The 26,853-nt window shown below is 54.7% G+C and overlaps 1 protein-coding gene across 2 annotated transcripts in view; it reads left to right on the top strand.

Annotated features, from left to right (window-relative positions):
* Nucleotides 1–26,853, top strand: part of HMCN2 (hemicentin 2) — a 145,774-nt gene that overhangs the window by 13,644 nt on the left and 105,277 nt on the right. For both annotated transcript variants that reach the window (XM_046023022.1, XM_046023021.1), the window contains exons 2-13: nucleotides 5,156–5,226; nucleotides 6,239–6,397; nucleotides 7,266–7,388; nucleotides 14,782–14,953; nucleotides 15,609–15,715; nucleotides 16,583–16,703; nucleotides 18,341–18,604; nucleotides 21,394–21,538; nucleotides 22,016–22,137; nucleotides 24,389–24,661; nucleotides 25,769–25,910; nucleotides 26,426–26,553. In XM_046023022.1, the coding sequence (XP_045878978.1) occupies nucleotides 5,156–5,226; nucleotides 6,239–6,397; nucleotides 7,266–7,388; nucleotides 14,782–14,953; nucleotides 15,609–15,715; nucleotides 16,583–16,703; nucleotides 18,341–18,604; nucleotides 21,394–21,538; nucleotides 22,016–22,137; nucleotides 24,389–24,661; nucleotides 25,769–25,910; nucleotides 26,426–26,553 (1,827 nt within the window). The remainder of the gene's footprint in view (nucleotides 1–5,155; nucleotides 5,227–6,238; nucleotides 6,398–7,265; nucleotides 7,389–14,781; nucleotides 14,954–15,608; nucleotides 15,716–16,582; nucleotides 16,704–18,340; nucleotides 18,605–21,393; nucleotides 21,539–22,015; nucleotides 22,138–24,388; nucleotides 24,662–25,768; nucleotides 25,911–26,425; nucleotides 26,554–26,853) is intronic.

Genomic DNA, 26,853 nt, shown 5'->3' with positions numbered 1-26,853 from the left:
TGAACTTGGCCCAAGGCTTACAATGGTGAACAAGAGAAGGGGTCACGGTCTGTATGATATATCCTGGTAACTCTCGCACCAGATCTTCCCCGCTGACCTTGAAGGCCTTCCTTCTCTTCTCTGGGCTTCCAGGTTCTCTATCTTTAAAAAGGTGGGGTCTTTGGATCTCTCTCTCTCTCTCTCTCTTTCAAGATTTTATTTATTTATTTGACAGAGAGAGAAAGATCACCAGTAGGCAGAGAGGCAGGCAGAAAGAGAGGGGGGAAGCAGGCTCCCTGCTGAGCAGAGATCCCGACGAGGGGCTCGATCCCAGGACCCTGAGATCATGACCTGAGCTGAAGGGCAGAGGTTTTAACCCACTGAGCCACCCAGGCGCCCTCTTTGGATCTCTTTATCTCCAACTTTGTTATGTCTGGCACAAGGGTTTGTAGTCCGAATTGGTTTTTCCCAAGTCCATTCTTGCCAGAGACAGGACGATGGAGTCTGAGGGAGGCAGAATAAACGGTCCCCCAAAGATGTGCGTGTCCTGATCCACGGAACCCGTAAATCTGTTACTTGACACAGCAGAAGGGGCTCCGCATGTGCAGTTAAGTTAGGGATCTGGAGATGGAGAGATTTTCGTGGCTTACCCAGATGGGCTTGTCGGAATCACAAGCCTCCTTGTCAGAGGGAGCAGGGGAGCTGAAGTCTGAGGAGCTGCAGCAGAGGAGTAGAGGGTAGCGAGAGAGATACTGGAAGATTCTCTGCTGGAGGCTCTCTAGATGGATGAGGGCCACGATCCAAGGATTGCGGGCAGCCTCTCAACGCTGGAAAAATCAAGGAAGCAAATTTTCCTGGAGAGTCTCGAGGAGGGATGAGCCATGCGGCTAATACCTTAATTTGAGGGCTTCTGACCTCCAGTAATGGTGTGTGTTGTTTTAAGATGCTGAGTTTGTAGTAATGGTTGAAAGCAGCAACAGGAAACGAATACAAAGGCCAACCTTAAAATCCTCTCCGGGGCTTTCCAGCTCAGAGGGCCCTCCCTGGCTCCTGAAATGGTCCAAGGTCGTGTGTTAACCATACAGTCCCTGGCCTTCAGCATGAGCTGGCCGATGTTTGGGACATAAGGAGGCTGGACGAGGATGTCACTGAGCGTCGCTGAGGGGTGTGGGGGAATCAGGGTGGGTGACTTCCCAGGAGAATCTTCCTCTCCCAGAGTGCGGATCCTTCTAGAACAGCCTTGGCGGTAGAAGGCTAGAGCTAGATGCTGGGTCTGGCACCCTCCCCGCCCTCTACCACTACCACCAGGCCATCCACTTTGGGTTTCTCTATCCAATAAAATTGTGAAAAGAAAAAAAAAAAACTAAAAGGAAACAAAAACAGAAGGAATTGACATAGATGACCACATTTTATCCTATGTGGCAGAAACACGACCGGAATCCACTCCCCTGAACAGTTACTGTCCCTCCATGAAACAGAGCAGCCCTCAGCTGGCCAGAGAGGACGAGCAGAGACTGGAGCATAAAGGGCCACCTCTCCAGCCGCTGCTTGATTTGTGTTAACTGACGTCACCGACTTTATTGTTCTCATGTTGCTGCAAATGGGAGAGAGCGTGGTTGCTGGGGCCCTGGTCCAGCGTTGGGAACCGACGAGGGTAGCTGAGGTCACTAGACCATGATGGGGGAGGGCGGGGCCCGCCAGAGTCAGAGCCCTGCGTTACAATGAGCCGTCAGTGTCCATTCTCCATGTGAGCAAAACTGGATGCAGGCCATCTTCCCTAGCTTTGGCAGGTGGACGGATGAGCGGCTGTCTAGTCTGGAGAAGGGGAGGACAGTTAGGAGGTTCCTGAACGTGCTTCCAGAGTCTTTACAAATGTCCTCGCCTTTGACCCAGTAACTGTGCTCGTGGGAGTATGTGCCGAGGCCTCAGCTGAGCTGGTGTGTAAATGTTCTGGATCTAGAGGTGTTCTTGGTAACATTGCTTCTTATAAAAACTGCAAACAAGCAACGGGAGGCGGAGCACGGCCGCTCTTAGTCATTCATACAAAGGAAATACTTTGTAGCTATTAAAAATGATTTTGAACTTGAGCATTTGGTCTTCTGGAAAAGTTGCTCAACATATGTTGTTCGGTGAAAAGAATCAGGTGGAAAATAGTATGTTATTGGTACTTCAGTAGAAATTTTTTTTTAAAAAAGATTTTATTTATTCATTTGATACACAGAGAGAGATCACAAGTAGGCAGAGAGGCAGGCAGAGAGAGAGGAGGAAGCAGGCTCCCTGCCGAGCAGAGAACCCAATGTGGTGCTTGATCCCAGGACCCTGGAATCATAACCTGAGCCGAAGGCAGAGGCTTTAACCCACAGAGTCACCCAGGCGCCCCTTCAGTAGAAAATCTGCATAAAATAGTATGTATGTGGGGCGCCTGGGTGGCTCAGCGGGTTAAAGCCTCTGCCTTGAGCTCAGGTCATGATCCCAGGGTCCTGGAATCGAGCCCCGCATCGGGCTCTCTGCTTGGCTGGGAGCCTGCTTCCTCCTCTCTCTCTCTCTGCCTGCCTCTCTGCCTACTTGTAATCTCTATCTGTCAAATAAATAAATCTTTAAAAAAAAATAGTATGTATGTGTGTAAGAGGCAGGCTTACAAATACGCACAAAGTGTTGAAGGTTATATGTAAAAATCGGAATGACTCTCTCCAGTTGGTAGAATTCCCTTCTCTTTCTGTGTGTCAGGAATTTCTGCATATAGTTCACAGGGAGTGGTTCTCAAGAGCTCAGTTTCTGGAGTTGTACAGACCTAGGCTCATCCCAGCCCTGCCACTTACTGGCTGTGTGTCTTTGGGAAGGTTCTCGGCCTCTCTAGGCTTCCATGTTCTCTGTAAAATGTGGGTGAGTCTGAGACTGACTGGGCGCCAGGGAGAACTCAGCGAGCTAGTGCTCGGGAAGCATCTCGGCACAGGGACTGGGACTTAGTAAGTAAATGTCAGTATCATCTTAGTAAGTGTCAGTATCACTAGTGTCCTTTTTTTTTTTTTTACATTGAACGTGTATTATTGCATAATCAAGAGAGAACCAATGTTGAATAAAATTTTTGCCTTTCTCCATCAAACTGGAGCTTGAGGACCTCACACTGGGACACAGGCAGCCACGTGGCTGTGTTTGCTGAGACTTTGCTGTGTACATGGGATCCATGCGGAGTCTGTCTCTCCCTGACCCCACTGCATTCTCATAGCGATGCTTCTCATCTAGGAGAGATGGTGTTCTATGCCTCGTTTTACAGATGGGGAAACTCAGCCTGGGGACAGCGAAGTAAGGTCCGAGACGCGCTGTGGCTAAAGGAGGGAGTCAGGATTCCAATCAGAGCTGTCAGCAAAAGCTGAGGGTTTGGCTGAATCAGTTACTACAGAGTTCAGAAAGTGGGAGGCCATGGGGGGAAGGGGGGTAAACGCCAGAGTAGCTGAGGGAGGGTGTTGGGCATGACGAATGATAAATTCAGATTGCAGAATTAAGGGCCCCCATGGGACGATTGGTTCCTAAAGTGCTGGGCAGAAGAGGTGGTATCCACACTCTCCTTGAGAATTGTGGATGAATGCTGGGTGATTCCATGGGATTCCTTCCCTAAGAAGGACCAAGGTCAAGTTGACTAGTTGATGAATATGGGAATTTTTTTAAGGGTGACTAAAATTTAGAATTCTTGAACTAAAAACAGTCCATCATTAGAGTTCATCAAGGACACAGATGAACTATTTTCCTAAGAAATTTGACATCCATAAAACTTGTAAAACCCCCTTCGTGCTCACATCCACAAGGGGAGTTGGGATCCTTGCCCCTGTTTTCGGTGCCTTGATAGTCTTGACTTATGCTGGCCGTGGCTCTCAGTTACAGCTATTTTTTAAAAAAATCTTTTTCTCGGGGAACATTTCAAATATATACAAAATCTGCAGAGGAGTGTAGTGAATCCGCACATCCCCATCACCAAATATCAAACCTGTTCTTGTTCGTCTTTACCCTCTTCCCGTCTCCACCCCCACTCAACGGATGAGTGTTCTCTGTTGGGCTGGCTTTAGGGATTGAAATTTACATACATTGAAATGCACAAATCTTTGCTTTGCACTTTGGAGGAACCGTATACCTGTGGAACCCACACTCCTATCACACTATAGAACATTTCTGACTCCCCTGACAGTCCCTCTGTAGCTCCCCAGCCTCCAGACAACCTCTGTTCTGATTCTTTTCATCTTAGATTAATCCTGCCTGTTCCAGAGCTTCTATAAATGGAACCGTATAAACGTGCACTCTTCTGTGTCTGGCTTCTCTCGTGCGACGTGATGTCTGTGAGATTCATCTGTGTGGTTGCCTGCATTGGTAGCTTCTTCTGCTTTCTTTTTGAACAGAATTTGATTACATGAAGAGACCACGGTTTGTTTATCCTTTCATTGGTTGAGGGACGTTTGGCTGGTTTCCCGTTCTGGGCCATTATGAATGCAGCTGCTCTGAACGTTTGAGTTCAAGTCTTGGTGTGGACATATGTTTTCATTTCTCTTGGATAAATCCCTAGCAGTGAAATGACTGAGTCTCATGGTATGCGCATGCTTAGGGTTTTAGAAAGTCCTGTGTGTCTTCCAAAGTGGTCGAACCATTTCACATTCCCACGAGCAGCGAGAAGAAGTTCCAGTCGCTGCCCATCGTCCCCTACATTGGGTGTAGTCAACCTTCGCAATTTAACTCTGCTCTTTTTAAATGAGCTAATACACGGATGGAGATTCTAGAAGATTTTCCTCTCATTGATCAGTCTGGTGTCGGACAGTTCTCTGTCTCTTTGTCTTTCCAGAATTCCTTTCCCACGGATGGCGGAGTGGGTAGGGTGGTAGAGGGGACTCCTAGGGCTGCCATGTTCAGGAAGGACTGAGAGCTGTGGTTTCGAGGAGGAACGGGGTGTTTGCCCTCTGTCTCATCTCTGTGCTCCCCTGGAGCTCTGGGCCTGACCTGGAGCAGGGCAGGGGGCTGAGCGTCCTGGAAGACCTAGAAACTGTCCCCTTACTGCTCCCCCTTTGGTTGGGAGGGGGGGTCTCTGGGGCCCGGGTTCCACCTTCTTTTCCATCTTGTGACTGCTTCCGCATCCCATGGAGGTGGTGCGTCTGGGGATATAAGCCAGCCTGAGCCTCTCTCTCTCCTCCCACAGATATTGGTCCAGTGACCCTCACGGCCGACCCAGAGGTGTTTCAGAGGGAGCTGAGAGAACTGTATGTGCAGGTGGGCTGCCCCACCCCACTGCTTGCTGCCTGCTCCTTTCCCAGTCCAAGCCTGACGCCAAGGTCTTTGCCCCACCAAGGGCCCAAGATGGCAGCTTCCCGCCACGGCCATGCCCTGCCTCCCAACACTGCCTCTGGCCTGCACCCCAGCTTGGGGATGCTGAGCATCCTGTCCTTCTTGGGGTTCCTTCCTTTATTCAGTGACCCAAGGACCTCTGGGAGTCCCTGGGCCCTGCCCATAGTAGGTGCTTATTATTTAGTGACTGGATGAAGCAGTGGGAGGAGGAGGTATGTGGTAGCAGCAGGGGGTGTGAGAGGTCCCACTCCATCCCTCCAAACCGCCTGGGCTTCTTTGCCACCCTGAACACCTTCGCCCGGAGAGAGCAGCAGCTTCCTGAAGGCTGTCTAACCCACCGCCAATCCTGTGGGGCTCAGAACAGGGCCTGGCACGTAGGGGACAGGAAGTGCTTGTGCGCTGGAGGGCTGAACCCAGGAGGGAGCATTACTGAAAAGTGCCCATGTGCCAACGGTGTTGCTGGCACTGGCTGAGCAAAACCCGTGAGGCAGGGCACACTCCCTTCCCGCAGAGCCGAGCTCCTGTCCGTGGTCGGGGAGGCGGGGAGCATGTGCTGGTTTGGGACTGATTCCAGGGCCGGCTACAAAGAGGATTTGGGGAGGCGGCTTTGAATGCTTTCCTCTGCCCCATGCCCACCGCCCCTTCTCCCGGCTGCCCCTGCACCCGCGGCACCCTCTGTCCTCCCATCCTTGGCTAACATGTGGCTGTTTTGGGGCACCTGTCAGATGTCCCGGGGCTCCCGGCTCTCCTCCCCAGCTTGTATCACTCATCACAGTGGTAATTAAATAATCACGTGCTGACCCCACGGGAGGGACCGTGCCTCTCTTGCGTGGGTGGGTAAGGGGAAGGTGCTACTTGTCTAAACACCCCCCGCCCACCCGTCGGTGTCAGAGGCGTCCCTGGGTGGGCCAGCCCCTGACACACCCCTGCCCTGCAGGGGGGCGGTGACTGCCCCGAGATGAGCGTGGGGGCCATCAAGGCTGCCGTGGAGGTGGCCAACCCCGGCTCCTTCATCTACGTCTTCTCGGACGCCCGCGCCAAGGACTACCACAAGAAGGAGGAGCTCCTGCGGCTCTTACAGCTTAAACAGTCACAGGTGAGTAGGCTGTCCTTGGGAGCGCATGCATGGGAGGCCCCAGGAGTGCTGAGGAAGCCGGGGTCCCCGGTGCAGGCAGCCCAAGCCCCCATCTGCCAGGCGGAGGGTGGCTGCTTCCCCTCCAGGGTCCCCGCCAGTGCAGCCGCGGGCCCTCAAGTCCGAGCTGGTCTGGTGAAGTCCAAGTGTGTTCTCATGCTCTGGGCCCCCTGCCCGCCGGGGCTCCTGCCGCCTGGCGAGGCTCATTCCTGATAAAGACCACGCCACCCGCTCTCCTCGCTCCCTGTCAGAGCCTGTGTAATCCATCTTCCTCCTGGCGTCGCCTCCGCTCCTGTCTTTGGGGTGTGCGGCGCCCTTCTGCCTGCTGCCTCGGGGCCTGACTGCCTGCTGGGGCTTTTGCTTCTGGCTTTCACAGCCAAGGCTTGGGGAGGGACGTGTGTGGGGAAGGGGAAGGGCCACCCAACTGTGGGACCTCCTCGGGTGAAGGTCTCAAGAGCTGGGACAGCTTCTCTGGTCTCTGGTCTCCCATCAGGAACAAACTCTGTTCTCCAAGGTTCTTCAAACTTTGTGGCCCCCGGGGGCTACACAGAGCAGCCAATTTCCATTTCCTGCCTTGTTATAGATTTCGTAACGGCTCCCGTTTATGGAACACCTGCAGTGTTCCTGGGCCCGTGCTACGCCCTTGACCTGCCTTAGCCCCGGTCCCCATGGGGCGGATACTCCCATCATTCCCATTCTGCAGATGCAGCGCCCGAGCCCAGAGAGCGGCAAGGGCTCCCCTTGGATCCCCCTCTCTCATCCTGGCCTTGCCACACACGCCTGAAGCAGGTGGCCGGGGAGCCCTGAGCCAGGCTTCACGTCCCTCTTCTAGGTGGTCTTCGTGCTGACGGGGGACTGCGGCGACCGCACTCATCCCGGCTATCTGGCTTACGAAGAGATCGCTGCCACCAGCTCCGGGCAGGTGTTCCACCTGGACAAGCAGCAGGTGACCGAGGTGAGCCTGCCCTGGCCCTTCTGCGTCTCTGGGCACCTGTGCCTGGTGGTTGGGTCGCTGCCGTTGATGGGCAGCGCTGTGTCTCACCCTGTGGCCAGTGCAGCGAGCGCTGTACTCAGAGCTGTATGACATCACCTCTCCAGACCCTTCTACCTGCTGCCCACCGCAAAGGTGGGTGCCATGGACTTACCAATTTTGCAGGTAAAGAACCTGGAGCTTGAGGAAGCACCCTGGGTCCCCCGGATGATGCAGGCTGGCAGGATGGACCTAGCAAAGTTTGCCATATGTGGGGGTAGGAGGGTGAGCTTCTCCCTGGAGTCAGGAACCCAGGGGTGGATGGAGGAGTGGGTGAGGGACAGGGGCTATCTGATTCAGGCTCTGTTGCTGGGCCAGGAGATCCTGCTGGGAGACTTAGCCATTGGGGGCTTGCTTGTCCCTGCGTCCCAAGGCAGACGTTGTCAGTGATCTGGAATCATTCAGCTCGGTGCTGACCAGGTGTCTGCGTCCTTGTCTTGTTCTAAGCCCAGGTGTCTGGCCTTCCCCCACTCCAGGCCCCACTGGCGGCTCAGGGCTCACCCTGCTTTCCCTCTCCCCGCATGTCTGTTCCCTCCCAGGAGCTGGAGGGATCCTTCCAGGGACATGCTGGTGAATGTCCACAAGCACCTCCCTGAAAAGAACAAGAATGCCCATTTCCGTGGTATAAGTCCTCCTACTCTGACTGATTTCAAGCTGCTATCCTGAAGTCACTGAACAGAGTTGGGAAGTGATGCTCTCAGTGGACTTCTTTGAGCCTCTTTAAACTGTCTATTGTACACTGGATCTTTCTAAAGCAAATCTGACCAAAGGATCTCTCCCGGCTGTCCCCTGGAGAAGGTCCAGAGCCTTCTCTGACCCCATGGCCTGTGTTCTCCCCCTTGCTCACTGCTGCCACCCCATTGGGCTCCGCTCACTCTTCAGTGTCCCATGTCTTTCTACCCCAGGGCCTTTGTTCATGCCACTTGTTTTTCCTACACCATCGTGGGCTCCTCATTTTCCCATTCTTAGCTGAAATGCTTCCTCCCTGGCAGACCTTTCTTGATTTCCCATCAGAATGAAGTCTTCTTTCATTCCCTCTCCCAGCTCCCGGTACTGCTTTACATAACTGGTTTTCTACGCCTGGCATCGCTGAACAGAAGTTCAGTTAGGCTATGAGCTCGCTGAGAACCAGGCCCTTAGTACGGGTTCTCTTTGCTGCTGTATCCCCAGGACCTCCTGTGGCTTCCAGCACAGTGCAGGTGCTCAGTAATAGCGGGTAAATGGACAGATGCGGGGTCCCTTGTGCCTGAGGCCCTGGGAAGAGGAAAGCAAGAGAGACCGTGTCTGGGAGGCGGGCCCCGGCCCCAGCCAGCCCTGCCGCAGCCTCCAGGGGAGGGTTTTTCTGTGTTATATATTTATGGCCTGGAGAGAACGGTCTCCAGGGCCGTGTTTAGATTAGCGTGCCTTAACTCCCTGCTGACAAATGGCGTTTATGGTTCTCTGCGACACATGAGACTTTGGTTTTTGGCATGTCAGCCGACTCTGGCCCTGAGCCGCCTGAGCAAGGGTGGGAGGACTTTCAGAGTGAAGGGATGGCTCAGTCCTTGTTTTGGGGGGAGACCTATTTGGGCGGGAGCTGGGTTCTGAAGGTCAGGGGCAATTCAGACAGCAGGGCAGCTGGGCAGGTCAGGGGGAGACAGCTAGCCCAGGTGCGGGGCTGGGCTCCCCTGTCCTCTCTCTTGAGGCAGGGAAAGTGGGGGCGAGCCCACTGGCTCCTGGCCACGGTGTCCAACCCTCTGCTTGTGGGAGCCTGACTTGGCAGTGTGTGTCTGACTTGATGGGACCTCCAGTGGCCAGGATTGGCTGCCGCTGGGTAGGGGCCTGGATCCTTCTCCTTCCTGGACACAGAGCTGTGTCACTCCAGATGTTCCCAGACGTTCGGAAAGCCTGAGAAATTGGCTGCAGCAGCCGGGGCTGTGGTCATCCCCCACCAAACCTCCCCAAGAAGAGGGAACAGCGCCTTTGCCCACGCTGGGGGCTCCGGCTGAGAGAATGACTCCGCAGAAGTTGCGGAAGTTCCCAAACTGTGCGCGTGTAGTTAGTCCTTTTACCTTTAGTGTGGCAGGAGGGACACGTTCTGCCTTCTCTCTTGCCTTCATTTCCTGCTTACTGTGCACCTGCTGCCGGCTAACTTGGGTCCACGCACTGGGCATGGAGACAGAGTCTGTCCAGGTTAGGTCTCAGTGTTTTTGAGTTTGGACTTTGTTCCAGCTGGGCCGGTGGCCCTGTGGGGTTCTAGGGTAATTAAATCAAGGTAAAGGTCCCCTCCCCCTGGTGGGGGTAATTTGGAGCTTTGCCATCTTTCAATGGACAGGGGAGGTGGGCTCCTTTGCCCCTTGAGGTGTGCATTTCTGGTCAAGGCTTAGCTAGCTCCATGACCCCCTCTGGCCCAGGCACAGCCTCCCCCCAGCTCAGAACCAGCTCAATACCGTCACTAGCCCCAGCAGAGTGGGCCGGAATTGCTGGGCATACCCCCTTATTCTGCAGCCTTCCCTGGTCCTGGAAAGTCCATTCTGGGGGCCCGGATCCTTCCCCTGCCCAGCACCAGCCTGTACAAATGTGCCAAATCACCCAGATTCTGTGCATCAACCAGGGGAAAGGTGAACCACCTTCTAAGACAGTAAGTGTGGGGGGTGGGGGAGGAGGGGACGTCCGACCAGGTGGTTCCAATGAACAGATCAGGAGGCACAGGCCCCAGAGATGACTTCATCCTGGACTCTTCTGGGAAGAGCAGCGTCATGGAGGGTTAGGGCCCCATGCCAGCTGCAGTCCCCGGACCTACCACCTGCCTACACGGTGACCTTGAACATAGTACTTAACCTCTCTGGGCCTCCATTTCCTCCCTTGCACAGTGGGTTAGGAGAGCCCCTGCCTGTGAGATGGGGGTGCCCGGCAGGCACTGGGAAGCCCGTGGTAAGAGCTGGTGACGGCTGTGACTCTATCCCCTGCTTTGGTGCCCAGAACGCATGCCCGGCGCCCGCGAAGCCCCCGAAGAGTAAGGGCTCGCTCAGAACAGGTTCTCAGGACCTGAGTGCCCAGCGGTGAGCCGCTGGCAGGGGCCGGTGCTGTCTCCCCATCCCTGCCGGCCGAGCGTCCTGCCCCAGGCCCCGCAGTCGGGCCCCAGCTTTCTGCTCTGTGGCTCTCAGGCCCTCTGGGCCCCCTGGCCTCTCCTCTCTGCTTCCTCGGCCGCCCTGGCTGTCAAGCGTTCGAGGAGGAGCCCCAGAGATGATTTATCTGCCGTGAACGGCCGAGCGGCAGCCATCTGGCCAGGGCGGCAGCGCCAGATTCTTCCATTCCTTCCCTATCGGTGACAGAGAGATGAGCCCCACTGCAACGCTGGCTCGCGGGCCCCCAGTCCCGCTAACATCTGGAAGCCATTGTCTCCACCAGATAGACACTGAGCCTGCTTGATGAAGGCTGTCCGCTCAGAAGGCTCCCTGCATTCTGCTTGGAGCCGTGGGGGACATTGTGGGGTCCAGACAGCCTTGCCTATAGGCCCGAGCCTACAGGGGGTCTGGCTTTGCTCTGGGCAAGATGGTCCCCGGCGGCCACATGCTTTCAGAGCAGACCCCGTGGGCACGCTGCCTCCTGCTGGGGTCACTGGCGTCATGCTCTGTCTGAGCCTTCTCTGCGGTTCAGTAGCCTGAACTCCCGGGCATCATCCCTCTGTTGGAACATCTTAGGACAAGCTTGGAATGACAGTTGTGGCATAACCAGCGGGTGTGATCTCTCTGGGACGTTGTCAGCTGGTGCCGCCGCCTCCCGGCAGCTTTGCTCACTTATGATTTCCTCCTGAGCCCTGATAAGGCCCGACCCCAGGCTGGTGGGGGGAAGAGGACAGTGATCACGGGGCTGTGGGTTAGCTGTGGGGGTACCTCGCAGGCTTCTGTCCACCTCTGCAGCTGGGAGCCTCGGCTGCTGCTTCCTCCGGCCGGCCCCCACGTGCACGAGTGTTGTCAAGAGAAATGTTATTTACAGGGTGAGGCAAAACAGAAGGAGGGCATGCGATCGTACGAACAAGTGGGTTTTTAGAACGCAGTGTTCTTATCCTGGGATAACCAAAGTCTAGGCACCCGCGTTCCAGCTCAGTCTGAACAAAACGTATTCACTTTTTCAATCTCAGGCAGATGTTCCCATTCCCTTCGTGTTCTGTGCTCTTGCGTGGAAGATTGCATGGTAGGACTATGATTCAGAGCAAGGCAGCACGCGAGACTCTGCTCTCTTAACCCATATCCGTGGCAGACATCACTCATCAATCACAGAGCGGTTTCCTCTCTGCAGCCCAGTGCGGCTTTGGGTTTAGTCCAACAGCAATGTTTTCAGTTGATTGGAATTGGCAACCAGACCCTACTGTGGTTGCTTTCGGGTATTTATGAAAGTCATGGCATACTTGCTCTTTCTAAGGGACTTTTATGTAAAAAAATTACTATGAAAGATGTTAAAGAAAAGTGAGAAGAACCCATGTCCCACCTAGATTCAGCACTTAACCTTTTGGCTCCACCTGCTTCATCTCTCCTGTTCTATCTTCTCCGTAAATAATTCAGCATAGGTTTTTTTTAAAAAAAAAAAAGTTCTTGGACATAACCCACGATATCCTCTGATTAAATGAAGAGGGCTGGTATCATCCAATGCCAAGTTCAAATTCAAATTTCCCTAATTGTCTTCAGAATGTCTTTGGTAACAGTTTTTGTCAAATCAGGATTTAATCAGGGGCTGTGCATTTCATTTGTTCGTTGTGTCTGTTAAGTCTGCTTACATCTGGAGCCTTCTACCCGCCCCTCCCCTTTTTTTTCTACTGCCACTAACTTGCTGGAGAGGCCTTGATTGTACAATGCCCCAGGTTCCAGATTCATCTGATGTTTCCTTGTGGTGTCATTCATTTGTTCCTTCCCCCCCTGTATTTCCCCTAACCTGGCAGTTAGTTCTCAGGGACTGATGAGCGGAGGCCAGCTACTGGGGCAGGAATATTCACGGTTGGTGCTATGTGTCTTTTCGGTTGCATCACACCAGGAGGTAAGTCATGTCTGAGTGTCCTGCTGTTCCTGCTGGTAGGTTTGGTTCGTGGGTGAAGGAGGTGGCAGTCATCTGTATCGTAGGGACACGTTTTTCCCTTTATGTCTCAAGTGGTCTGTGGGTTAATGCCGGGGTTCCGCGGGACCATCAAGTTCCCCACCCACTCTCACCCAATGGTTGTAGCGTCCATGGCGGACGCTTGCCTGAAACAGTGACTTCATTAAGGGTTGCAGGATGGTGGTGTCCTGATTACATCATCTCTTGCACATTTATCCGTGGGCCCCCTTCCACGAAGAAGAGCTTTTGAGGTCTTGGTGTTTTTGAAGCACAAAATAACCTATTGAAAAGGCAGGGATCATACTTAGTTCTTTGTCTTTAATAAAGAAGTTGCCTTCGTTGGTGGCAAGTGAGGTTTCATTGCTTTGAATTTTGCTTTTCTTTTTTGAGTAATACTGTGGGCATGCAGAGTCTACAATCGGATATGTTTCCATTAATTACAGTCATTGTGTTTTGGGGGCTCAAGTTCCCCCAGATTTAGCTCTCTTGGGCTGGTTCCTGTTGGTATGTCCCCTTAGTCCCCAAAAACCTCCTGGCTTAATGTAACGACCAGTTGTCTCAGGCTCACCTTGTAAATCCCCTGCCCCAGCCCTAGAATCAGCCATTTCTCCAAACAGTCCCTGTGGGCAATGGTATTTAGTAATCCCCGGGTTATAAAATCACTTGGAATGAATTTACATATAAATAAAACACTTGCAACTCTCTCTTACACTTGGCTGTAAGAGAAAATCTTGGTTCAGCAAGACTTACCATCTTTATGTCTTTGCTTTATCCTGCAAGATGCATAAACAGTCTCCTGAGCTGGGCATTGATGGTCGTGCCAACTCAAGGCTCCTAAATAAGAATCTCGTTGCAGCTCTTTCTGTCCCCAGGGTGCCTCCCCCCGGGAAAGCTCAGTTGAACCCTGGGTTCTCAGTGCTCCGGGAGTTCTTCTTTTCTGTCTGTGGTTATGGTGCTCCTTTGCTATACAGCGAGGTTCAAGTTTCATTTTGTTTAGTTCGAGAAGCATCCCGGGAAAACTGGAAATGTACTTGGCCTGGAAGGAGGCCCCCTCTTCATCCTCATTCCTGGTTTTCTAACGGGAAACTGGGAGGTGTGGCGATCACAAGGCGAGCTTGTGGGTGGAACAGAGTGAGGGGGTCTGTGATCTGATGCCCCCGTTCAGGAGCTGTGTGCCCTGCCGTATCACACACAGTGAACAGAAGCTTCCCGAACACCCTCTCCATGCCAGCCACTGAGCTCAGGGCATAGCCAAGGGTCCCTGCCCTCATGGGGCTTCCAGGCCAAGAGGGGAGACAGGCATGAGCCTAAGCAGGAGGGAGCGGGTCGTTTCTGCAAGAGAGCAGCATGTGTGGTGGTCACTGCCTCGGGAGGCATGGGGGTCCAACCCTGGGGGTCCAACCCATGTGAGCGTGGGGAGAGTCAGGCTAAATGGACCTGTTGACAGCTGCCTAAAACCCAGGACAGAACATGTGGTCTTGAAGGCCAGGGTGAGGATTCGGAGAAACTCAGTAATTTTGTGCTCGGTGAGAGATCTGAGACTAGCCCTGGTGTTGCTGACATGGGGTCTGTGAACTCCTGGGGGGTGGTCTTTGAGGGACTTTGAGGATCCCCTCAAATCATACTTTAAATGCGTACCCAGGTGGTCTGCTAGTCTGGAGGGGGAGTCCTCACCTCTTATATGCTTTTCATTGGGACCTGCCCAAAACACTTAAGGTTTTAGAATGAATCTGCAATTTTAGGGTTTAAGGATTGAAGATTTCTCAATGCTGAGACACGGATCAGGAGGAGACCCTGTCTTTGCAGCAGACCCCCTCGGTCCTGCTTCGAGAACGTGGCGCCCTGGCAGGAGGGTGGTCTGAGGCCCCTTGGGGAGATGGTGAATTACATGGTTCTGGGGGAGAGTCTAGATCACAAGGGTTCATCTGTGTGTAGGAGGCATCAGGAAGGCTTGCTGGAGGAAGTAATGGGTGCCACTGAGATTGGCCCTTCCTTCCAAGCAGCCTCAATCCAGATTTCACAGCTCCCAGCCCAGAGGCCAGGAAGGTAATGAAGTGTGAATTGGCCTGGTGTAGGGCAGTGGGAGTGGGGTGCCTGGGGTGACCTGGAAAGCCTATAATGCTGCCTCAAACCCAGGTGGGGGGACTGGATTCTGCCAGGAATCTATCAGAGACCTGTCCCCGGTGGGTCGGTTCGAAGTAAGACCACAGACACCTGCTGGCATCTGTTTCTTATGCCTGTCACCCAGGTGCTGAAGTGGGTAGAGTCCGCGGTCCAGGCCACCAAGGTGCACCTGCTGTCCACGGACCACAAGGAGGAGGGCGAGCACACGTGGAAGATTCCCTTTGACCCCAGCCTGAAGGAGGTCACCATCTCCCTGAGCGGTCCAGGGCCCCAGATTGAAGTCCGCGACCCCCTGGGTATGTACGCCCTAGCGCTGGCCTCTTCTTTGACCCCGAGACTGAGCCAGGAGTCCAGGATGGGACAAAGAGAGAGACCCCAGGGTGGCAGGGGGTTTGGGCACAAGGCTCTGGGAACAAGGAGGGTGGGGGAAGCCACGTGGAGGGCAGAGAGGGCGCCTGTGGTGGGTGAGGAAGCAGGGAGACCGTTAGCGGCCAGGTGAGGGGAAGGAAGCTAACCACAGACCCTGGGACGCGAGGCTCATGCGCGGTCTTCCCCCTGTTCTCTCAGCGGATCCCTGTGGTGGCCTAGCAGGTCAGTCAGGGCAAGAATTAGTGGCAGGCCACTGAGATGAGAAGCTGTGGCTTTGGAAGGTGCAGTGACTCGTTCAGGTCATCCAGGGTCAGTGTGATTTGGATCCGGCCACCCGGCCTCATGGTGCTCCGAGGAGGTCATGGTTCCCAGGTCTAGAGGTGTCCAACCCCGACGTGGGGGTGGACGAGGGTGGAGTGCACAATGAGATGAAGGACCAAACACCACCGAAGGTCTCTTGTCAGTTACTCTGGAAAGCCCGAGGCTGGTGTTTGGAGGGCCCTGCGCTCCTGGGGACAGGATGGGGCTTCCGTCACCACCAGGAAAGGATCAGGGACTGAGAACTCCTTGGGGGTTCCACAGGGAGGATCCTACAGAAGGATGAGGGCCTCAATGTGCTTCTGAACATCCCTGACTCCGCCAAGGTTGTGGCCTTTAAGCCTGAGCATCCTGGGCTGTGGTCCATCAAGGTAAGGGGCCCTTATTCCCAGGGGGACGGATGCTGGTTTCACCAAGCCAGGACCCTGTCTCCCTCCTGCCTGTCCTGGGGAGCCTGGGGCGCTGGGGAGCTGAGGGCTGGAGCACGGGTGATGACGTGGCCATATCAATAGAAGCAGAGGGTCAAGAACAGAGGAGAAGTGTTCTGCTTTGCAACAGTGAGAGGAAGTAGAGTGGTTTGGGGTCAGTTAGGGAACTTTTAAGAAAGAGTTGGAGAAACAGCTTGAGTGTGCAGAGGTGGGTGACCAAGCCAGCTTGAGTTTCAGAAACCTACCCTATGAAGAACGAACAAAAGAAACAAGGGTGACTTGGGGGAAGGATGGCTTAGAGGAACATGCCTGGCAGGGGGAGGGGGGTCTGCTCTCATCTAAGGTGCTGGAGGCCAGGGACTGGGGGTAAGCTGGGCTCCTGGCAGAGGGTCCTGGCGTGGGACAGGCTGCTGCCTCGGAAGGATGTGAGCTCCTGCTGGTTGAGCAAACCTTTATGGAGCACCTCCTGGATGCCAGGCCCTGGGCTAGGTGTAGGTGCTACAGGCGGAGGGGCAACATTGACCCTGCCCTTCGAACTCTGAGCAGTTTTGAGCCGAGAGCTCTAATGCCGGTGGAGAAGGCAAGAGATTAGACATGCAGGTGACAGACAGTCCCGCTCAGGACAGTGCCACAGCTGGGGCCTCTTCTGCATTTAGGGAGCACAGTGCTGGCCCCCCAGGGAGCAGGGAAGTTGCCTTTCGTGTCTGCAAAGTGGGGAGAATTCCAGCAGTGGGCACCAGGTCAGGGTGGCCGCCTTCTGCCCTGGAACAGGAGTCAGGTGCCCTGGGGATGGGGTCTGGGTCTTGCTAGGTCTACAGCAGTGGTCGCCATTCAGTGAGGATCACAGGTGTCAGCAACATCGACTTCCGGGCCAGCTTCTCCACCCAGCCCTCTCTGGATCTCAACCATACCATCGAGTGGCCCCTTCAAGGTACAGTTCTCCTGACCCTGGGGGCGATGCTTTCTGGGAAGTGGGGGAGCCTTGGGAGGCAGGCCATGAGTTTGCAGCTAGAGTGGGCCCTGTGCAGGCTGGTGGGGTTTGGGAGCCTAGGAGGATGTTGGGGTTGGAGGCACAAGGTCCGTTTTCTGGTTAGAAGGTGCCCACTGGGATCTGGGGTTGCCTGTGTGCCCCAGCATGGTTCCATCTGGAGAAGGCGGGGCTCCAGAGCAGGCAGAGGCTTTTGGCTCTGGTTGCCAGAACTCTATGCCAGAAACCACCATCTGGTGGCCAGATCAGGGGTCCCGGTTTATAGTTTGGGAATTGTGGTCCCTCCCCATGGGGCCCTTCAGAGGATTTTGCTGGAACCAGATCAGAAGGGAGGGGGGGAGGGCCCTAGACCAGGTCAGGCTAACTCCAGGTCACTGATTGGGGACCAAAGCAGTAGCTGCCAGAGCCTTAGACCTGTAGAGTGTGCAGTTCCTCTAACCCTTGTCATCCTTCTCAGCCCTGGTTGGTTCTGTGCCAGGACCGGCAGTCAGATCTTCAGAGTGAAAGGGGGCCACTTGCTTATTTAGTGCTTGTTTTTCCCAGTAGCAGGAAGGGGGAGAGGCAGGGAAACTTCTAGAGTCAGGAGAGAAAAGAAATCCTAAATGCAGTGCTTGAAAACTGAAGGGTCCCTAGGGCCATTCCCCAGTGGAAGAGGGAGAAGGGGGGGGGGCACAGGTGACCTTCTTGGGTTTGTGCTTTTGAGAAAGATGTGGACCCAAGATAATTTTTTTTTAAAAAAGGGGGGAGAGAGAAAGAGCAGGGTAATTGCAAATGTTAAGCAGCAGTTGGCACTTGGCCTCAGTGCAGGGGCGTCAGGAAGTGGGGATTCCTACCCCCGGGAGCATGCCCTTGGCTGATTGTTGCTGTATGGGGTGGGGCCCAGCACGGACACACGTCCTTTTCCAAAGGAATCTGGACTTCCAGATTCAAATGCCCTTTCTAGATTGTTCCATGTTTCTTCAAAGATTTTAAGGCATTTGATGGAATCATACCAACCACACCCTCTGTTTCCTGGTTTATGATCTCTAAGGAAAAAAATTAATAACTGTGAAAAGGGAAAGACCCAAATGATATTCCTGGATCAACTGAGGGAATTATGAAGCCCAACTCCAATTCTGTGTTTTCTGGAATAATGTGAAAAGTCCATTTCTAGTAAGTCAGAAAGAAAAATCAAAGGAAAGCTGAACAGAGGGGAAATGACGAGCAGGAGCTGGAGTTCCCAGACTCGCAGGTGTCTCCCACCTAGACTGGTCCCAGAGCCTGCCTGATGACAGTCAGCCCCAGAGTCACTGGGGGAGGGGAGGGTGGAGAGAAATACCTGAGTCTGCAGACACAGGAGGTGATGCAGCGGTGGGCAGCGGTGGTTTGGACGGACGGGGCATTTCAGGACCACGGACAGTAGCAGGCCCCCTCTGTTTATGCACCCCCGGCATTAGTTGGCACAAGGAGCAGAAGGTGAGCGGGAGGTCGGAGGGCCAAGTAGGCTGGGTCCCTGACTGTGGACCGAGGGCCCCTGCTTGGGCACGGTCATGGAGCCAGTACAGACGCCAGGATCTTCTTCCTCACCCTTCCCTCCGCAGGGGTGCCCATCTCCTTGGTGATCAACTCCACGGGCCTGCAGGCACCCGGCCACCTAGACTCAGTGGAGCTCTCGCGCAGCTCAGGGCAGCCCCTCCTGACTCTGCCCACGCGGCCCCTCTCCAACGGATCCACGTATCAGCTGTGGGGCGGACCGCCCTTCCAGGCCCCCCAGGAGCGCTTCTACCTCAAGGTGAAGGGCAAAGACCATGAGGGCAATCCCCTGCTCCGTGTGTCTGGAGTTTCCTACAGTGGGGTGGCCCCAGGTGAGTGATCGGCTTTTACCGCTCCCATCTCCCTGGGTCCCTTGGAGACCCATTTCTTCCTGGAAGCCTTCCCTGATTAGATGAGATGAGGAAATGTTCATTAAGCTTCTAGGAGCAGCACACTCTGCCATGCGACGTGCTCGGTACTGAGCGGCTTCAGATGTGGCTATGAGGTCAAGGAGTTAGTACACGGTCATCCTCTGTTGACCCACTGAGACATCCACCCACCCACTCGTAGATCCAAACCTCCATCCATCCATCCATCCATCCGTTCACCCATCTACCCACTTACTCGTCCATGCATCCGTCTATCCAAATATCCACCCACCCCCCGCTCATGCATGCATGCCTTCATCCAGATACTCATCTGGCATTCTTTACGTGTCCGTCGTGGTGCTAGGCTCTGTAGGCACAGCGAGGGGCAGGGCAGTGAGTGTGGGTGCGCTCTTCCGTAATTATAATCATGATAATACCAGTCACCGTCTGGAGCGCCTCTCGTGGGATAATCCTGAGCCAAGCACTTGCCATTTAGTAGCTCACTGAGTCTTATAATACTTCTTTTTTTTTTTTTTTAAAGATTTATTTATTTGACAGATAGAGATTACAAGTAGGCAGAGAGGCAGAGAGAGAGAGAGAGGGGAGGAAGCAGGCTCCCAGCTAAGCAGAGAGCCCGACGCGGGGCTCGATCCCAGGACCCTGGGATCATGACCTGAGCCGAAGGCAGAGGCTTTAACCCGCTGAGCCACCCAGGTGCCCCTGAGTCTTATAATACTTCTGAGGTGTGTCCCCATTTTACAGCTGAAGCATCTGAGGCTACCCCTCTCACAGTGTTGCCCCGAGGATTCCATAAGCACAAAACAAGACATCTCTTGGGTGCCCTGAGGCCGTGCCCAGGATGTGGGCATCGTGGCCCTGGGCCCCCCACATGTGACAGCTGCTGTTACTCTCATGTCATTGTGGGCACAGGTCATTTTATGGTCCTATCTTTGGTCATGTGTGGCTTCTTGTTTGTTTCCTTGTGTCCCTGAGATCTCCCATCCAGGTCAGAAGCTTCCAGAGCACAGGGCTGAGTCTTTGGCTCTCCAGCTCTGCCTCTGGTCCTGGCTTGGGGTATCTGAGTTCGCTGCCCAACAGCTTCCCCACTGGGTTTTGTTCCCTCCTCCTGATCACTCCCCCCTTTCCCATGGCAGTGGCCCAGGGGGAGCTCACAGAGATCGAGGTCATTGACACCCAGCATCTTCTTCACTGGGGAATCTCTGGACAAGGAGCAAAATCCTCTGTCTACTTCAAGTAGGGGTGCAGGGAGGGCACGAAGGTGCCCACAGTGAGGTGCAGGACTTTGAGAGGCCAAGTGGGACATGGTGGGGGGCCAGGAACCCTCTTCTCTCAGCCTCCTGGCTTCCCCTCCCCTGCTATGGTCCCTGGGCCCTTCCTCCCTTGGCTTTTAGAAGCCCAAGGAGGAATTTTCAGGAAGGAGTTTCAGCAGGGACAAAGCAACTTCTGGTTCTCTCTCCCCTGGTCTTTCAGACGAACCAAGGGTTTGGAATTTAGCTCTGGCTTTAGGTCTTCATCTCCGCTCTAGATGAAAGTGTGTGTGTGTGTGTGTGTGTGTGTGTGTGTGTGTGTGTGTGTGTGTGTTGGCAGGGCAGGGAGAAGGGAAGTGACTTGGAGTTTTACTTCTTTCCCCACCTTCTAGGTCTGGGAAGCTGGGAGTTTGGCCTTGAGCAGGAGGCTCTGGGTTTAGAGACATGGGCGGGTGGTGCTTCCTGGGCTCACGGAGCTCATGGAAGACAGAGCCTGAGCTGGCCTTGCAGAGGCCCCAGTGTGTGTGGGTGAGCGGTGACTTGCTCTGCACACAGCTGAGGACGTGGCTGGATGGTCCGACATCCCTCTCCCCTGGGATGTGGCAGGGAGCCTGCAGCATGATGTCACCCGCCGCCCACCCACCCCCAGCTCTGGTCTCGGAGGACGTCTGGTGCATTGTCTCACCCATGGAGCATCTCTGGTGGGGATGCGGAGGGGGAGGGCAGGACGAGAGTTGAGGCTACGCCCGCGATCCCCCAGTGAGGCCCTGACAGCAGTTGCTGACCCTGCGGGGGTGTTCTCAGACCTTCCCACTGAAGCGATTCCACTAGCCAAGGGGGGAGAACATGTCACCCCCAGACCAGAGATAGGCGGAGGAGGGTGTCTCCCGGGCGCCCCACGGGGCTCATCAGAAACTGTGAGATTTCACTGAAGTCTTATTTTATCTGAAAAATGTGTGTGAACTTTGCGTTCACAGCCATGTTCCAGCTTTGCTTATTTTTAAATAAACGAAAAGGCTTTCTTCCAACATCCTTGGGTGAGACTGACCCTCTAGGCAGATGAGAGGTCTGGAAGTGTGGAGAGCCCAGTCTGGGGAGCATTTCATCAGATCTCGGGACTGGTCCGATATCTGCGTCCTGGACAGCGGAGAATGCGGGGGCGCAGGCCGGTCCATCTTGGCTGGTCCTCCCACAAACCGCAGACACCACGGGAGCTCCTCCTGCGGGGGCTGGCCATGCCCTGTGCACATGCCTTGCCTCTCACCAACTCCCCAGACAGCATGGGGATGTCGGTACCAGGATTAAGCCCATTTTATAGAGGTGGAAACGGAGCTAGCAGGGGCAAGGCAACCAGTTCTTGGTGCCCTCCACATGGCAGGGCCAGGGATGGAATTCTGGCTCATCCCGGTGGTCTCAGCATCGCTGACGAGGGCAGGCTGTGGGGGGGTGGCAGGGAGGGACCCTGACTGCTGGGCCTTGCTGCAGGTGCCCCCATGGTCAGCATGCCCCCGAGGATCCACGGCTACCTGCACCAGCCCCTGCTGCTCTCCTGCTCTGTGCACAGCACCCTGCCCTTCCGGCTGCAGCTGCGGCGGGACGGAGCCAGACTGGCCGAGGAGAGGCACTTTCAGTGAGTGGGTGCTGGTTGCTGGTGTCCCCAGACCCGGGGGTCTGAGGGGGTGGGTGGCAGGAGAAGGACCTTGGTCTCAGTCATAGTGTCCTCCCGGGCAGCTCGCAGCTTGGCCCGGAATGGGGGAAGGTGGTCCCCAAAGCTCCCACCACTGCTGGGTCATCACCCTGTGAAGCAGCTGTGGGCCTCTTCGGCTTCTGAAACACTAACCCTATGCAGGGCCTGGCTCATGGGGGCAGGGCAGGAAGGACCCTCAGAGACCCTCCCCATCATGGACAAGAAAGTCTAATGCTCAGAGAGGGAAAGGGACCTGCTCAAAGTCACACAGCATGTTGTAAAATTTGCTCTTGGTAGTCCGACTCTTCCTACCAAGTCTCCAAGGGGATTTGTCCCCTCTGGGCAGTAAACCGGATGAGGCTGGGGGTCCCTGGCTGGGGTCAGTGGGATTGTGTGTCTCCAGCTGTTCTGTGCTTGCAGGGTGTCGGGAAACAGCAGCTGGGAGATCCCACGGGCCTCCAAGACTGAGGAAGGGACGTATGAGTGCACGGCCATCAGCAGGGCTGGGACCGGACGAGCAAAGGCCCAGATTGTTGTCACAGGTCTGTCCTTCCCACCCATCCTGTGTCCCCTCCCCACCCCCTTCCTGATTTTTCCCTCTAGGGTTTTCCCCACCCCCTTCCTGATTTTTCCCTCTAGGGTTTCCCCCAGGGTGTCTCCATCTGTGGGGGAGCATGCCAGCCAGCTGCTGGGGACTGTCCATCCCCCAGAGTCTGCTGCCCACGCGGCCACCTGCCTCCTGGAGCCCCGTTTGGGCTGTCACGCAGGAGTGGCCTGCTGATCTCAGATGGAGGGAGGCTGAGCAGCTAGGCTAGGGTCATGCCCTCCTCCCCTCGGCCCTTCCAGGGGCCACCGTCCATCTGGAAATCCCCTCCCTTAATGCCTCCAGGGTCCTGCCAGGATGGCACCATCCAGCTCAGGAAGGTTGGCGTCAGGCTCTCTGCTCAGCAGAGAGACTGCTTCCTTTCCTCTCTCTCTCTGCCTGTCTCTCTGCCTACTTGTGATCTCTGTCTGTCAAATAAATAAATAAAATCTTTAAAAATAAATAAATAAATAAACCGGGAATCTAAACTGTCGTGAAGGGAAAAAAAGGAGCCCAAGGAATGTGGAAAGATCAGCCAGTCTGTAGCCTCTAATCTCACACAGACTCGCCATGCTCCTTGCAGGAAGATGGGGGGAGTACAGACGGGCAAAAGAAGGTCCGGATAAACTCCGGTCTTATTCTAGAAATACCCTCTGTAGCATTTTTTTAAAAAGATTTATAGATTTATTTTAGAGAAAAAGAGAGAGAGAGAGCACATACATGCGGCGTGGGGAGGGAGGGGCAGAGGGAGAGAGAGAAGCCCAAGCAGACTCCCCCATGAGCTCAGAGCCCGAAGCAGGGCTTGATCTCACACCCCTGAGATCACAACCTGAGCTGAAATCAAGAGTCAGACACTTAAGTGACTGAGCCACCCAGCGCCCCCATAGCATTTTAATTTACTTCCTTTAAGACCTTTATCTTTGTGTGCATTTTAAGAAAACTGGAATAGTAACTATACATATGCATTACACATAGGACAACCTGATATTTTTTATCATCTAATGCTACAATGTGTCTGCAAACATGCTTCTATGGAATGAATTAACAGTTTTACTTTTACATTTTTTAAAAAATTAAAGATTTATTTATTTGAGGAGGGGGCAGGGGCAGAGGGAGGTGGAGAGAGAGAATCCCAAGCAGACACCCCACGTGGGCTCGATCTCACGACCCTGGGGTCATGACCTGAGCAGAAATCAAGTCGGCTGCTTAACCAACGGAGCCACCCAGGCGTCCCACAGTTTCACTTTTTATAAATGATAAGGACAGGAAAAGGGAACAGTATAAGGAAACGCACACGCCCATTCCTTAGACTTTTACTAATCACTCAAATTTTGCCGTATTTGCTCTCTCGCTCTCTGGCTAAACTATTTTAAACTAAATTGTAGGGATCCTGACATTTCAGTATTTATCTCTCTCTCTCTCTCTTTTTTTAGAAAGTACATTTTCCCATATAATAAAACTTTTATGATCACACCTAATAAAACGAATGATAATACCTTAATGCTATTTAATTTGGCTGCAGTCAGATTTTCTCATTTGCCCCAGAATATTATTTCTGGCTGGTTTCTATGGTATCGTTTTCCGGGCCTGTCAAGTTCACATGCTCTTTGGTGTCAGCAGGCCATTGGCACGTGTAACTTGTGCAGACCCAGCTTTTTCCCTGCAAGGGCTCGGGCCCACGGCCCTGCTTAGACTGTCTCTGGCCTCATCACTTACCCCTTTTTCCTGTCAAGACAGTGGTCTTCTTAGCTCTTGCCTTTTTGGGGGCCGTGGCCTCGGTTGTACATTTTGGCTGTTAGGAACCCCTGCGGTCTGCGGAGAGAACAGCTCGGTATTCATCACCGTGTCCCTCTTGAGGGTGGTCTCCCGGGCCGTCCTCCCCAGGGTGGAGTCACGGGCTCACGGCTCGGAAGAGTGGTGGAGAGCTGGGTACGTGTTGCCCTTGATTGTCCTGTGGAACGCACGCACGCGCTGCACAGCCCTCGGTGGGAGTGTGATGGCGCTGGGGACGTCAGGGGACATGGGGGGATGCGCCCTCTGCCGCCGGCGCCGGTCCGGGATGGCGAGCAGATGGTCCTCTGCTGCTCTGCAGCCTGACATGTCCTCAACGATCCCGTGCGGGACTCTGGAGTCAGGACGCCCCTGACACCCGCAGGATGGGCCCCTCTCTGTGTCAGCCCCCTCCCGTTTTCCTGTTTTTATCCCTTCAGATCCCCCGCCGCAGCTAGTCCCTGCCCCCAACATCACCGTGTCCCCGGGGGAGACCGCCATCCTGTCCTGCCAGGTCCTGAGCGATGTCCCCTACAACCTGACGTGGATCCGGGACTGGCGAGTCCTGTCGGCCTCGACGGGCAGAGTCACCCAGCTGGCCGACCTGTCCCTGGAGGTCAGCGACATCAGTCCCAGTGATGGTGGATGGTACCAGTGCCTGGCCAGCAACGCCAATGGGGTCAGCAGGGCGTCCGTCTGGCTCCTGGTGCGAGGTGAGGCTCTGCCTTCTGTCCGTCCTTCCGGTTTAACACGCCTACTGCTTCTCCCCAGGGCCCATCGATCCGTGCCTCTGCCGGGCATCACGTCCGGCAGACAACATTAGTCCTGTGAGTGTCTTCTGAGCTTTCAGAGAAAGAGGATTCTATAGTCTCCACGCATAAGTTTAGTGGTTCTCCCTGCTGGAAAGTTCATCCTAATATCTAACCTAAGATTCTACTGCTGTAGGCCACGCCGATTTCATTGTGTCGCGTTGGTTTCCTGTGCCGTGGAGCACGTCCGTTGCTCCTCCTGCCAGTATGTTAAGGCAGGGATGGAATCTGGGAAACTTCTGGAAGTCCAGGGATCAGATGAACTTGGCAGGGGCTGAGGGGCAGTGACCAGATGGGGTCAGGGGAGACAGTGGGAAGAACACCCATCTGGGAGGTTTAGGATCCGGAGGTCACCTCGGGTCTGCCTAGGGCGTACGCAGATCCCTCTCTCTGGGCCACTATTTCCCGAAGCGTGAAAATGAGTCTATTGGGACAACTGTTCTCTCTGGTGCCAACAACTCTTGGTCGGTTGCCTAGAGTGTTTTGAGAAGGAGTCTGGGGCCATGTCTAGCCTCTGCCATATATATTCGCCGTGTCTTGTCCCTGACATGGAAAGGGGCTGTTAGCCTTTTCTAGGTGAGTTGGCGTCTTGGGGTCTGTTTGAGTCTGACCAGCCTATTGTACTGTGAACAGAACCTAAGTTTGGGGCCAACACACGGGCAGGGCTTGGGTTCATTCAGGGTCACTGGCGATTAGAGTTGTCCCCAGCCCTGGCATCTGCCTATCTGCCCGAGCCTCTCCAAGATGTTCAGCCCAGAGAAGAACCCCAGGGAGCTTGGGGCTCTCCCAGGGGCATTGGGAATTTCACCTCATGTGGCCTGGGCGGCTGCCTGGTCAGCCCAAGTTCCCAGGAAAGCCACTCCCTGGAGATTCAGGCCCTTTGGGGCCTTTGCTTCCTATGTCTGGCCCATCTATGACTTTGGGGATGGAGAGGAGGCCGGGGCTGGGCACCTGGAGCGGCATGGCTGCCCTGACCGGCTCTCCCCCACCTGTCCACTCTTTACACGGCAGGGGCCCCACAGATCAGCATCCACACCCGGTCCCAGCACTTCTCCCAGGGTATGGAGGTGAGCGTCAGCTGCTCGGCCTCCGGGTACCCCCCGCCCCACATCTCCTGGAGCCGTGAGGGTCACGCTCTGCAAGAGGACAGCAGGTAAGAGACCCAGGGCCAGGGACTCTGGGACTAGGAGCAGGTGAACGAGGACTCCCGGGGGACGCCTCTGAGGCTCCATCTTTCTACCTGTAAATGGGGCGATGGCCATGGGGAGGTGGTGTGGGGAGAGGGTAGTGCTTGCCCTGCCTTCTTTCTGGGATCCTTTGAGACTCAGGAGCAAGACCACTTTGGAAACACAGCGATGCCTCAGGATGAGCTCAGGGGTCAGGAGCTACAGTCCCAGAATCCAGCAGACCCGTGCTTGAATCCTGCCCCCGCCATCCAGGCTGTGTGACGTTGGGCAAGTCACTTTACCCTCGTGAATTCAAAAGCACAATCTGTGTAAAGCTCCGAGCACACAGCCAGGCCCAGAGCAAGCAGTCGGTATAAAATGGCGATCACTAGTGATGCTGTTAAAATTAAGTTGTTATTGATGAGGACTGAGGTGGTCCTCGTGTGACCGGAACTGATCAGTCCCTGGCCACTGAACATGTTGTTTTATGGCCTGACTCCAGAATCCGAGTGGATGCCCAGGGAACCCTGATCATTCAGGATGTGGCCCCAGAGGATGCTGGGAATTACAGCTGCCTGGCTGCGAATGAGGTTGGCACAGACGAGGAGACGGTCACCCTCTACTATACAGGTACCTGGGCCCCGGGCATCTCAGGAGAACCTCTCTCTCTCCCTCCCTCCTTCCTACCCACAAATACTTACTGAGCACCTACTGTGTGCCAGGCCCTGGGGATACAGCAGGGAGTACATGGTCTCTGCCCAGGGGGAGCTTATATTCTAGTGGGGGGGGCACAGAAGAAACATGCAGGCAGATAATGATGGGTGCTGGAGGGTGCTGTGGGAGCACAGGGCAGAAACAGGGATGGGAAAGTGTTCCAGGCAGAGGGACCCGGTGAGGCAAAGGCCCTGAGGTCAGGATGAGTTTGGGAGA

Source organism: Meles meles, chromosome 11 (genome assembly GCF_922984935.1).
Source record: "Meles meles chromosome 11, mMelMel3.1 paternal haplotype, whole genome shotgun sequence".
Lineage (NCBI taxonomy): Eukaryota > Metazoa > Chordata > Mammalia > Carnivora > Mustelidae > Meles > Meles meles.
Note: the sequence above shows the minus strand (reverse complement) of the source record. Positions and strands in the feature narration are given on the sequence as shown.